General features: G+C 35.5%; 3 protein-coding genes across 7 annotated transcripts in view; 1 reads left to right on the forward strand and 2 right to left on the reverse strand.

The window, feature by feature from the left end:
* Positions 1 to 12,639, forward strand: part of ano2a (anoctamin 2a) — a 72,331-nt gene extending 59,692 nt beyond the window's left edge. For 2 of the 3 annotated variants that reach the window (XM_009293432.4, XM_068214873.1), the window contains 5 exons: positions 5,529 to 5,681; positions 5,784 to 5,836; positions 8,580 to 8,761; positions 8,856 to 8,961; positions 9,550 to 12,639. In XM_009293432.4, the coding sequence (XP_009291707.1) occupies positions 5,529 to 5,681; positions 5,784 to 5,836; positions 8,580 to 8,761; positions 8,856 to 8,961; positions 9,550 to 10,902 (1,847 nt within the window). In that variant the 3' untranslated portion in view covers positions 10,903 to 12,639. The remainder of the gene's footprint in view (positions 1 to 5,528; positions 5,682 to 5,783; positions 5,837 to 8,579; positions 8,762 to 8,855; positions 8,962 to 9,549) is intronic. The other variant, XM_073930236.1, reaches the window with a different exon arrangement.
* Positions 1 to 13,656, reverse strand: part of LOC101882393 (uncharacterized) — a 771,022-nt gene that overhangs the window by 429,713 nt on the left and 327,653 nt on the right. The gene's annotated exons all lie outside the window — the stretch shown is intronic.
* caps2 (calcyphosine 2) overlaps positions 1 to 13,656 on the reverse strand; it is a 101,720-nt gene that overhangs the window by 52,918 nt on the left and 35,146 nt on the right. The window contains exon 18 of one of the 3 annotated variants that reach the window (XM_073930272.1): positions 5,964 to 6,132. The exons of the other annotated variants lie outside the window; for them this stretch is intronic. Within the exon in view, the coding sequence (XP_073786373.1) occupies positions 6,124 to 6,132 (9 nt within the window). The 3' untranslated portion in view covers positions 5,964 to 6,123. Of the gene's footprint in view, positions 1 to 5,963; positions 6,133 to 13,656 lie in introns of those variants that run through there. 3 annotated transcript variants of the gene reach the window in all.

Here is a 13,656-nt window from a genome sequence, read left to right on the forward strand (position 1 = left end):
TCTAACGGAAAAAAAATTTGAAAGACTGATGGCTTTTTATTTGCATGTTTTTTTATAATGTAACTTATAGTATATTTAATACAAACTTAATTTTTAAAAGTTAAAACTATTTTTATATTCTGCAGGTTATGGATAAAATATGATAGTTCTAATAGTTTAATAAAATATATGAGATTTTTGGAAATCACTAAATCCCCCAGCCCCCCCCCCACCTTATTGTCTCGAGACCCCCACTTTGAGAACCACTGATTTAGCAGATGCTCTTGTCCAAAAATATTGTTCTAATATATTATTCTACTTGCTTTAAATGCTACACGTTACATGTTTTTATTTTAAGTCAACAAAATGTGTATTGTAATACATATTTAATCCCTGTTTTTTTTTTTGTGAAGGGTTCATTTGTGTAATTTATGAAAATAACATACTCTATTAGATTTTTAAAGTAAATTGTGGGTGGTATTTAGTTGGCTTTTACAGTTTTTATTTAGTGAGATGTGATAATAGCTTATTTTTATACTACTACTCAATGTCACACAAGTTTTAGTCATCTAGACCAATGGTTTTCAAAGTGGGGGTCGGGACCCCCCGAGGGGTCGCGGGAGAATGAAGGGGGGTCGCCTGGTGATTTCCAAAAATCTATTTATTTTTATTAAACCATAAGAATTACCATATTTTATCCATAACCTACTAAAGAGAAAAAATAGTCGTTTATACCATATAGTTACTATAGTAGCTTATAGTTACTACTTCTATTGGATTGCAACCCCTGGGGTAATTACATTATATTAAAGACACAGCAATAGTGTCAGATGCAGCAGATTTCATAATACCTGGTAAAACTTTGTGGCCCATTTACAGCTCTCATACATTAAAAAAAATAAAAGAAGAATAGACTTGGGTCCATTGGTGTGTGTGCTCCATTGCATGCAAGGTTTCTGTATTTATAACCATCTCAGAATATATTGGGGGTCGCGACTCACTGGCATTGTCATTTTGGGGGTCGCGGCCTGAAAAGTTTGGGAACCCCTGATCTAGACAATGAGTTAGGGCTAGTAAATAATATTTCACTAGAAATTTTTCAAGATATTCAGCTTAAAGTGACATTTAAAGGCTTATGGTTAATTAGGTTTATTAGGCAAGTTAGGGCAATTAGGCAGGTCTGTAGACAATCAAAAATATATACTGTATATTGCTTAATATATATATATATATATATATATATATATATATATATATATATATATATATATATATATATATATATATATATAACTTAATAGTATTGACCTTAAAAAAAGTTTAATACAATTTAAACCTGCCTTTATTCTAGCCGAAATAAAACAAATCAGACTTTCTCCAGAAGAAAACATATTATAGGAATTACTGTGAAAAATTCCATGCTCTGTTAAACATCATTTGGAAAATATTTGAAAAAACATTCACAGGACAGGAGGGCTAATAATTTTGACTTCAACTGTACATCACATAAGAGCTGAATAAATTTGCTTTCACTGATATATACTTTGTTAGGTATATTGATATTTGGCTGAGAATCAACTATTGAAAAAATGTAAATTTAAATTTAATCTAATTTAATCTAATTGTCCATATAAGGTGCTAGGTAATGCACATTTTTAATCAAAAATGTAGTTTTGATAAAGTTACAGTAGGAAATGTACAAACTAATTTCATAGAGCATGATCATTGCCTAATATTCTTAAAAATTGACATAATTAAACAAAGGTGCTGTTCATATTCAGTGCAAAAAAACTTCAGAAATTTGTCTGTTTAGACCATCACAAACATTCACATTATAAAATCACTTAGTGGATAATAATGATGGGAAAAATGTAGTGGAGGGGAAAATAATATTGTAATAATGCAGAACCATTAAAAAGCATGTTGAGTAAAAACTGTAAAAAATGTTTCCGAGAGAATATTTGCCTCAGAGAAATCTGCTAATGCAAATGTTCTTTTAATGCAAAAGGCATTAAAGTAAAAGTTCACAAAAAATAAACATTCTGTCACCATTTCCTCTCCTTTCACTTGTTTCAAACCTGTTTGAATTTATTTCTTCTGTTCAACACAAAAGAAGATATTTAGAAAAATGTTGGAAACATTTAGATGTCAAATCAGTTTCCAGCATTCTTTAAAACATATATTTTTGGGTTCAACAAAAAAAAAAAAAAAACTATATAGTAACCACTTTGTAACCACTTAGAAAGAGCAAATTAACACTTTGGATCTCTTTAAATCTTCCTCCAGTTTATTTTTTGCCATTACCACTGTATATTCATTAGGGGGCTTTGTGTTTGCATGCTGTTAGCACAAAAAAATTCTCTACAGAGGGATTTATGAACACTTTTCCACTGCACTGTGAAAGACACTGCTCCGCCAATACCATTTGCTCATTGAGTCAGATGCCCAGAGCCCTTGCCTTTACATAAAACTATAGGTGCATCCCAAATTGCATATCTATGCACTATTCTACACCGTTTTGTAGTATAAATGCACTTATTCAACCATTAAAATTCAACCGCTGCTTTGCTCATGTGGAGGAATGGGCAGAGCTTTCAGGCACTGATGTTGCATTACTTTATTTATTTTGGTTTGTGAAATCCAATAATACGAGAGTGATTATAGCGCTTCCCAAAGGTAAATGCGCTTATATTTATAGTAATTTTTGGCAGTTTAGTTATTTATTACACTAATTTGGCCAACATCTAACGCCATCAGGATGTTAAAAAAACAAAAGTGGTCCATTTAGGACAATACTTTTAGGACTTGAGGAGGCCAAAAATGTACACTGCGGCCTCTAGTGGACTTACAAGTAATGGCACGTATGAGAAAACATGCCCCAATAACGTATTTGAGATTGTAAAAGTGAATTTGTGAAAACAAAAACTGCAAGAAACCATAGTCCAGGGTACTCATTTCTCGGTTCTCAAAAATGTATTCCTGGGTACATATTTCCAATGAGCATGGATTGACAAATATGTTGTGCCACATACAATAACAATCATTGGCAGTTTATGTTGAATTTGGAAGCAGGTGCCTGATGTTTTAACACACCCATGCTAGACAGTTCTGAGAGGTCATTATTACAAAATAATGTTGATGATGGATTTCATTCATACTTATTATTAAAACACCATTTAAGGTTATGTGATTGAGCTGGGTATACAATCACATCCTCAGTGTCAAAATCACATGACTTTTTAATGTGCATTGAGAAATGTATCTGTGTAAATGTAAGTCTGTTTCCATCATAGTTTATGAGCATATACTTCTGTAATGCTTCATTGTTTTAACACGTTTGGTCAAATATCCACAAACCCAAATGTTGGGTAAGAAAGTGTCATTAGCTGTTAGTATCAGTATGTTAGTCTTAAGAAGATTTATAAGCTAGTGTGCTTTAACACAGTGACACAATTTGCATGTAGAAGATATAAACATCCAAAGATTGAAGTTTGTCACTTCACCTAAATAAATCATTTTTTCCCCCATCAAATCCTGACGAATCAAATTTTGTGTAGTATCAGACATGCCCCGCCCGCTTGAGCTCAACCACTCCCACTGACAGAGCTGCGATTGAAACAAAATGCTATTGGCTGTTTTTTTCTAAGGGGAGGAGCTACTCTGTCCCACCCTCTCTTCAAGTTTTAGTTAGGATTATATCAAACATTAGGGGTGTCAAAGTTAATTGTTTTTTCGGTGTACGGCGATGCAGATGGGGACGATTTAATATCGGTTTCGTAATAGATCATAACCAATCATTTATCTACTATGTGCGATGTCAAAGGAGGCAAGGGTGACTAAATAACGCTCCTACTACTTAAAATGTAGATAATTAAGCACAGTTCAACTGCTTGTGAGTTTGCTGGAAAGTCTTTTGTTGACACTGAAGAAGGCACAGCACACGAGCCGCTATTTCACTACTAGAGAGAAATGCTGTAAAAATCCATCTCTGCCTCTCTCTCTCACACACTTTGGACATTTGACCCGCTGTGTTGGCCTGTTTGTGAGGTAACTTTTCCTCTTGGCTGTTAAAGCGATACTTGTGGAACCAGACACGAGCGTGCCTGAGTTGTGAGTTTTCTCCACTGTCTATTATGGATTACCAGTGATAACCGCATAATATGCACATAAAGACTGTTACCACGGCTGTTCTTCCCGCGTGACTCATTGGTGAACAGCACTTTCATTTCTAAAGTCAATCGCAGCCCTTTCTTTTGAGCGGGTGAAGACAATGACCAATCATAGGGCTGTAAGACAGCACTCAAAAAGGAAGCGGGCTAACGTTTACTGTAGCTTATTTGTTATAAATGCTTATGCTGTCTTCTGTGCAAGTATTGAAGTTATGTTTCATATATTCGAAAAGAGTGTTTTCTTTAGGCAGGTAAAATTAAAGATACAGTTCATATATTTTACTGCTTGTATTAAAAGACAAAATTGTATTACAAATAATATATAAATATTAATTTATTTATATTTTTTATTAAAAAAAATATTGTGTTTTGAAGAAAAAATCAAATTATGTATGGAAAGCATCGTCAATGCAATTGAATTGAACCGAATCGATGACATGATAATCGTAACCGAACCCTACCATAAGACCAGGTTCACACCCCTATCAAACATAAAAATAAATATGCACATTTCAAAGCACTTCACAGGACCTTTAAATAGCATTTAAAAACTTGCACCAACTTTGCGTTACATTGGGCCAGTCATTTTCTGTACCTTACATACAGTTGAAGTCAGAATTATTAGCCCCCTGAATTATTAGCCCCCTGTTTTTTTTCCCCCAATTTCAGGTCCTAATTTCTAATAACTGATTTATTTTATCTTTGCCATAAATAAATAAATAATATTTGACTAGATACTTTTCAAGACACTTCTATACAGCTTAAAATGACATTTAAAGGCTTAACTAGGTTAATTAGGTTACCCAGGCAGGTTAGGGCAATTAGGCAAGTTGTTGTATAATGATGGTTTGTTCGGTAGACTATCGGAAAAAATATATAGCTTAAAGGAGCTAATAATTTTAACCTTAAAATGGTGTTTTAACTTTAAAAACTGCTTTTATTCTAGCCGAAATAAAACAAATAAGACTTTCTCCAGAAGAAAAAATATTATCAGACATAATGTGAAAATGTCCTTGCTCTGTTAAACATCATTTGGGAAATATTTGAAAAAGAAAATCAAAGGGGGGCTAATAATTCTGACTTCAACTGTATATTATTTTATTTACTTATTTATTATGAAATCCTTCATATCTGCATGGCAAAATGCTTCCAATAATCCTTCACTGCAGTCACACAGCTGTTTAACAACAATTATCAACACTGTCTGAAAAACGGATGCCAAAACCTCCTCTAAACAAGCTAGTATTAGTTTTTCGTTAGAAGAGATTCAGCGAGAGTGTTTTAAGAGTCCTGCAATGACTTTGAAGAGCTGGGTTTGATTAAGGACATGGATTACTGATGTATGCGTGTGTCTGTGTGTGTGTGTTTGTTCGTCTGCAGTTATTCAGTATGGATTTGTCACACTCTTTGTGGCCTCCTTCCCGCTGGCACCAGTGTTCGCCCTGCTTAATAACGTCATTGAAATCCGACTAGATGCGGCAAAATTTGTCACTGAAATACGCCGACCCGACGCAGTCAGTGCTAAAGAGATTGGTATGAAATACTGCAGCAAATATACACAGACTTATTCATGATTGCACGTCAACATCGCTGTTATTCGTTTACACTGTCAAATGTTTATCTTTCCTTTCCCAGGCATATGGTACAACATCTTGAGTGGAATCAGCAAGTTCGCTGTCATTACAAATGTGAGTGTCAAGATGTGGTGAAACTAAATCCATTTAGTAGCTGGCAGAGTTTAGAATGATTTGTTTCAAGCAGACTGATTTTAACCCATGCGAGTTAAATATCTGTCAAAAGAATATTACAAAAAGCCATATTTTATATATATTTTTTTAAACCTTCACTGACATACATTCCTTTACAAGCATTAGTGCTGACTACAGCAACCAATTTACAGTTTGTTTAGATCAGAGATGCCCAAACTAGGGCACACATGCCAAAGTTGGTCCATGGTAAACTTTGATTTGGCCCGTCATCTCATCTGAGAAGAGAAGGAGAATGATGGGGATGGTTTAGATTGAGTCTGTCATTTCACATTAAATGTAACCTTTTATTTACTTGTTTTGTTGTTAAGCTACAAAAAGTTAACTGAAATTAAATGTTTCAATTTAAATGAAGTAATTTAAAGTGCACATACAGTTACCTGACGAATAGAGGACAATGCAGAAACTTTGGCGAGCAAATCAAGGCAAAAGGAGATTCTGCTTGACTATATTCAGCACTGAACTCCACTGTGTCATACAGTAAATATGATTGTTTTTACAGCAATAAGTTATAATTTTTTTCTATTGATTTTTAAATATTATGAAATAAATCAGGCAATTACCTATGGCAAATGTAATGTAAAATAGTTTGCTATAATTATCTTTTGATATTTGTTTTTTGGCCCCTCATACAAAAATGTTTGGGCACCCCTGGTTTACATAATACCCCTTTTTTGTGTGTTTGAGAGAAAACATATACTAAGCAGATTTTTAAAGATTATTACAGTTTTAGATTAGTCAATGATCAGAAACTACATTATTTTGATACATTAGCATTTTTGCTTGTCACTTTAAATAAAAAACTACCACTAACACACAAATTCTTCACTATATACACATACATTATATACATAATTTTATTTGGCCTGCAGAGCTCAAAAGCAGACAACAGTGGGGAAAAATCCAAACCAGATAGTAACAAATTTATTATCCATTACCCATCCTGAGGAAGTGTTTTCCCCCCAAAATATTTCCAAAGTGATGTTAAACAGAAAAATTCTACAATAAATTGAAAAAAAAAACTGATAAGATTAATATCATTAGCTAATAGCGGTGTAACAGACCACAAATCACACGATTTGGATCACACTATGTTTTTTGAGTCTGGACCATTGAGATTGGACCATTTCTCAGATCAGCAAAAAAAAAAAAAGGATGAGACAAATGTCATTTGCTTTCCAAGTATTACTGCAAAAACCATTGGGTTTTAACAAACAGAGCTTGGAACCTGTAATTTGAATTAAAACAAAAATCAAGAAAGAAACAGCTGAAAAAAAGGAAAATATTCAATATGAAAAATAATCTTTGCTGATAATGCTAAATATAGAAATCTGAAATCTTGTACAACATGTAATTTATTTTCAATTAAGGATTCAACAATTCACAAATAAAACTGTTTGATTAGGTGCCTCATTTTTAAAACCTATTCAGTGACATCATTTTGATGGTTGTTTGTCACCACCTATTGGTTACAAAGTGTAATTGCTAGAACATTCATAAGCGTTGTTCCATTAAACAATGATTTTAACCTTTATATTAATGTTTATATCTGATCTATAAACTGTTCTCCCAGTACTTTAGTTTTATTTGATTGCTTGTAACTCACTGAAAAAAACGAAATCTCTCCCGATCAAATGCAGATTTGAATGAAGCACTTCAAAGAATTAATAAACATATGCAAATCATTATCATTTATCATTCATGTTGCGGGGGTTTGTAATGAGATCACAATCTTTTTATGTTTAATTGTGCAGCTTTACGCTGAATGCATTAATGCAGGCTAAACAAGCAGTGACAAAAAAAAAACATTAAATTAATAACCTAAGAAAGCATTTAGGTCCCACCACAACTTTTTCCATCATCATTATACTTTATAGAAAAGCCTAAATGCTTTCATACATGTGAATGACACAGGAGATGATCTCTCTGCAATTGTTATGAATGTTCAAGTTCAAAAAAAGTAAAAAAATCTGTGGGTCACGTGCGCTCCGAACTGTGGGTTGTGATCAGTTACACCCTTTTAGCTAATAATAATTTCTATTTTCTAAATACTAATTTTAACATAAATTAGTTATTGGAAGTTATTTATTAAAACTATTATGTTTAAAAATCTGTAGAAAAATGTATGCCTTGGGAAATGCTTGAAAAATAATTATTTTCATAATAGGGCTAATCATTTTGTCCTTAACTGTATGTGACAATATTTTAATATTTAAAACACATTGTAATATGAATATATTTTTATATATTAAATAAAATCATCATATTAATTTAATTATTAATAAATTAATATAATATTATTTAATTAATTCATATTAATTTTATTTAAAATATAAATATATTTTAAATAATAATATTTAAAATTTGTTATAAAACAACTAAAATTCTGAAACCTTGCCAACAACATAGAAAATTGCTAATAAAGTAAATGAAATGTTGAATTAGATTTCAATGCGAATATTTTTGTCCTTGAAGGTACTAAACGAAACTATTATGAAAGGTAATATTACAGTTTCAATTAAAACACAACTTTTCTACAAAAATGTATGACATTTGGATTAACGCAGTTGATATAATCTTAAAGATCAAATAAATGAATAAAAAATGTCCATATAAGGATGCACAAGGATTAATTTTTCCCCTTTCTGTCTCTCCTTCCCTCTAGGCATTTGTGATCTCCTTTACATCAGAGTTCATTCCTCGGATGGTGTATCAGTATTTGTACAGCGAGACCGGCACCATGCATGGTTTTACCAACCATACTCTGGCTTACTTCAACACAAGCAACTTTAAACCTGGCACTGCTCCACATGACACTGACTTTGACAGGCATCTGCGTATTTGCAGGTGCATACGACACATATGCAAACTCATTTAAACTGTACTACACTTGAATTATTTAATAACATCTTCTGTGTTCTCCATTTCCACATCTTCACAGGTATAAGGACTATCGAGATCCACCATGGTCTCCAGAGTCTTACCAGCTCTCTAAGCAATACTGGTCTGTGCTCGCTGCACGTCTGGCTTTCGTCATTTTCTTTCAGGTCAGTCTTTGTTGAACTGCTTTTCTTGTGAGATAAATACTAAAACTCTATCTACTTTTAAACACAAGTGTAGTCTTGAGATATCTTTTACATGAAGCATGTGTGCCTAAAGCAGTCATGCTTTCATATTCCAGTATAATCTTTGCTTGATAAAAAGTATTTTAATAAAGCTAAACAGATTTAGCCTAGTCTCCAGCAAGGGGGCTCAAGCTCTAGTTTCCCCCCTTTGAACTACTAGTAGGAGATTAAAATGGAGATGAAATATTAGAAATAAGGCGGGGGGTTGTCATTGTTCAGTGACCTACAGTAAGTAAAAAAGCCGTAGTGACCTAAATACCCTTAAATTGATTGACAGATTAGACTAGCATTCTAACTTTGGAATTGTAACTTTAGCAAACTACAGCATTTATCCAGATTCATATTTATATTAGTAATGCCTAAAAACTGAGAAGTGCATCATTGTTTAAAAGATTTCTCATGTTTTTTTTTGCAAAAATGAGAGACCAAGTCCCAATTACTTGCATGTCACACTGACTATTCCTGTAATTGCAACTTGGATGTTTGATTCTACATGTTGTTGTGTTGTAGAACTTGGCCATGTTTCTCAGCATGCTGGTGGCATGGTTGATCCCAGACGTGCCTCGTTCTCTGAAGGAGCAATTGAAGAGAGAGAAAACACTTCTGATGGATCTTCTGCTCACCGAGGAGGCGGACAAGCAGTGTTCACAATCACACTCGCTGACAGCTACCAACACTGATGTAGTAATCAAGGGTTTAGAGGAAGGACCACCAGAGGAGCTGCCTGTCTGCAGTAGGATGATGCTAAGCCAGTCAGACGAAGAGCTGAAAGAACTTCGGTTGACCAAGGAAGAAGAGGAGGAGGAACTTGAGGAACAATCCCCAGATGAACCAATTGCATCCACCAGTGAACTGCCGGATGAAAGGCAAAGTTCCACATGTGAAAGTCTCAATTCTACTTCAGAATCCGTGTCTAAGATAGCCTGTCAAGATGAATCGCCCGCCACACCTTCAGCATCTTCATACCATTCAGTCAAATCCGGCTCACTATCACGGTACAGAGCAATTGATACAAATGGACCTCCACCTCGAGAACCGAATATTAAGGCTAAGAGCCGTTGCCGAACCCTTCCACCAAGGCACAGAGAACCTGAACCTGAAGACGGTGCAACTAAAACCAGCCACTCCACTACATTCACACACCTCGAGCAGAAAGTTCCTCCATCTCTCAGCGAGCTCACCCGGACCTTGCCTAAAGCACCATCAACAACCAAGCCTTCTGGAAGCAAAACATCTGTGGATTCAGAGCTCACGAGCAGCAATTCCATAGCATTTCCTCGGCCACCGTCCAGACCGGAGCTTGCAAGTGGCCTTTTGACAGCCTTGCCACGTCCTCCTTCGAAACCAGAGCTAGTAGGCAGCCAATCAATAGGTCTAGCACGTCCTCCTTCAAAACCAGAGCTTGTAGGCAGCCAATCAACAAGTCTACCACGCCCTCCTTCAAAACCAGAGGTCGTAGACAGCCAATCAACAGGACTACCACGTCCTCCTTCGAAACCTGAGCTCATAGGCAGCCAATCAACAGGACTTACACGTCCTCCTTCGAAACCTGAGCTCATAGGCAGCCAATCAACAGGACTTACACGTCCTCCTTCGAAACCTGAGCTCATAGGCAGCCAATCAACAGGACTACCACGTCCTCCTTCGAAACCAGAGCTGATAGGAAGCACGACCAAAGGGCTTCCACCTCACGATACAGGCTCGAAAGTTAAGAGCCGATGTCAGACTCTTCCTCCAAAGTATAGAGGCTCAGAAACTTCAGAAGAGACGACAGCCAGACCTAGCCATTCCACTACCTTTACACACCTCAGTCAACAGATCCCCCCTTCACTCAGTGATCTCAAACGTAACTCTCCTGTATGAGTGTGACTCAAAATCTCCACCTCTTCAGCACCTTGCATCCAATCACCACTCTCAGTGCCAGGCAGTCCATGCCATCAACAACTCATCTCTGACTCGTCACTTTCTCATCGATGACTGAACAAGCGTAATTGGTAACTGTGGATGTAGATCAATCATCGATGGCTTGGGGGAGGATCACTAATAAGATGTGCTGCTCCAGTTGGTTGTCTAGGGGGATTTCTTTTTCACAGAATCATTGAGCCAAATCTGGCTTATGCATTCTGGGTATTCCTCTGGAGCCATTCGATGTGGCTTGATGACTCTTAAAACATTGTCTTATACTGTGACTTGCCATTCTCTTTTTCACTTATAAACCTGTACAGGCATAAACAGATTTAAACAAACACCAAATTTCATTAGCCTGACCTCTTGAACCGGAACAGGTGAGAACAGAGAGAGGCTTAGGAATATGGGCCAAAGGGCTTTGCAGTCCAATACGAATTGTTACTCAGCAAGTGGAACTTTCATTTCGTGGTGTTGTTGTCCTCATGAGTTTTGCTAACGTGTACTTAAACTGAAAGATAACTAAATGTGAACTTACAATATTCCAGCTTCAAATGAGCCAACTTGTTTGTGGAATTGTCTTTTGTCTTTGGTCTGTAACATCTGTAGTGTCTCATCCACATGGCAAGTTTGATGTTTAGCAATCTCATAGCAAAGAAATGTGATGTTGAAATGGACTTGCAAAGCCAATTACACTGTACATTGCAAATACACTGTAGTATTTTATATAAATCTCATTTAGCACTATGCTAGCACAGTTAAAGCTAAAGTAAAGCATGCTATATTCACTGTGAAGAGGTTTTCAGGGATTAAGACCCATTTATCATGTTTATTCCCGACCCGTTCACCACCAACGGGGGGAAATTGTATGAACGCACACAGGCCATGTTCACACTGCCACATTTTTAAAGCGACAATTTCAATCATTTGTAGGAATGAGTTGCTAAATTATCATTCCTAGCTAAATTATATTTCCATTGGTGTATTTATTACAGGTGTCAATCCTGCTACCCCAAAATAAGCAATAGTTGACGTCTTGCAGCTGTAAACATGAACCATGTATGCCAGCAGTATATGGTGTTTTTGATTTTCCGCAAACTAATACTAGTGTCCTGGGATCTATTCTGTCAAGCATCTGTCAATTTTCAATACGTCATTAGCTGTCACTACCAAACTCAGTGTGTACAGAACAGGATTAAAGGATTAGTTCACCTAAAATGAAAATTATGTCATCATTTACTCACCCTGATGTGGTATTATTTTTACCCCCCAACATAAAATGAGGCTTCTCTTGCCGACATTATAAAAGTGAATGTTTATTTGTACTTTACAAACTCATGAAAGTAGGCCATATGACACATATGCGCTATTCTTTAAAGCCATATTTCAGCTCGTGTGACTAACAAACAGGAATATTGGGGCATTAAAAACTATTTAAAAGAAAATATGAACACAACAGGATTGACGGCTGTATTTAGCTGCAGTGTGGCCGTGGCCAATGTGTGTTGTTCAGCTCGGTGTTGAGTGGCAGGTGTGTATGATATGCATTGTGGATCTGTTAGCGAAGAACAGTTACAAACCAGCATTAATGTCCATGTTATTTCTAGAGGTCTTGAGGAATATTAAACAATATTTTGATATTATAATGGGGGGAAACATGATTACTGTTCTTAATAAAAAAAAATGGAAAATACATGTTTTTTTGGTATGTTCACTGCTTTCAAATATCAGACATTGCGAAACAAATGCATTTTCAGGCATTATCTGGGCCTAACTAAATCAGTGTTTCCCAACTCTGTACCTGAAGGCACACCAACAGTACATAATTTGCATGTCTTCCTTATCTGACCCAATAATTTCTTATGTTCTGATGAGTTGATTCAGGTGTTTAATTAGGGAGAGGTTGAAAATATGTAATGTTGGTGTGCCTTCAGGAACAGGGTTGGGAAATACTGAACTAGATCAGGCTTACAAGCAAAATCAAGTGTTGTGTGCTGACTTTTTAAATTCTGTATTGTCGGCCACCACTAGATGGAGACAGAAAACTTATACTGGAAGTAAATAAGAGCTTGGACAACCGTGAAACAAAGGACTGGGAGCAGAATCACGTGATTTTTCTAAAGGAACCAGTGATAAGCGATTACGCATTTCCTTTTAAGATTTTTCCCAGGGTTGTGGTCATGCATGTGGTACAGTATAACAGTGCAAATGAGATATGACAATGAGTAAACACTTCTTTCACACTGTATTGCCACATACAGGACATCCCCGCTATAAGAATATCAAGGAAACAGCTCAAGGAAAGTAACAAAGAGTATTATAAGGAAATGTAAATAATTCCAAAACATTTGGAACAAACTGCAACAATAACAGTGTAATATAACTTTAGATGTAGTTCCTGATGTACTATAATAAATATGTTGTATCATTTTTGTTACGCTGAATAAGGATAGAGCATTATCTTGAATTTCTGACAGAAGTTTATAAGCAGTTTCTCGAAACTGTCAATTTATTTCACAGAAGTTATCTAGAACGTCAAACTAAGCACTTCTTTAGAAAATCTTTTTCAATGCACTTTTGAGACTGCATAGAACCTATGTCATTCTACCATACAATTAACAGAAATCGCCCAGGTTTTACAATTATAAACGATTTTCTTTACCTTTCCTTCAATTAGCATTTCTATTGTGTTGCCCCACAGTACTGCAACCC

Source organism: Danio rerio, chromosome 18 (assembly GCF_049306965.1).
Source record: "Danio rerio strain Tuebingen ecotype United States chromosome 18, GRCz12tu, whole genome shotgun sequence".
In the NCBI taxonomy this organism is placed as follows: domain Eukaryota; kingdom Metazoa; phylum Chordata; class Actinopteri; order Cypriniformes; family Danionidae; genus Danio; species Danio rerio.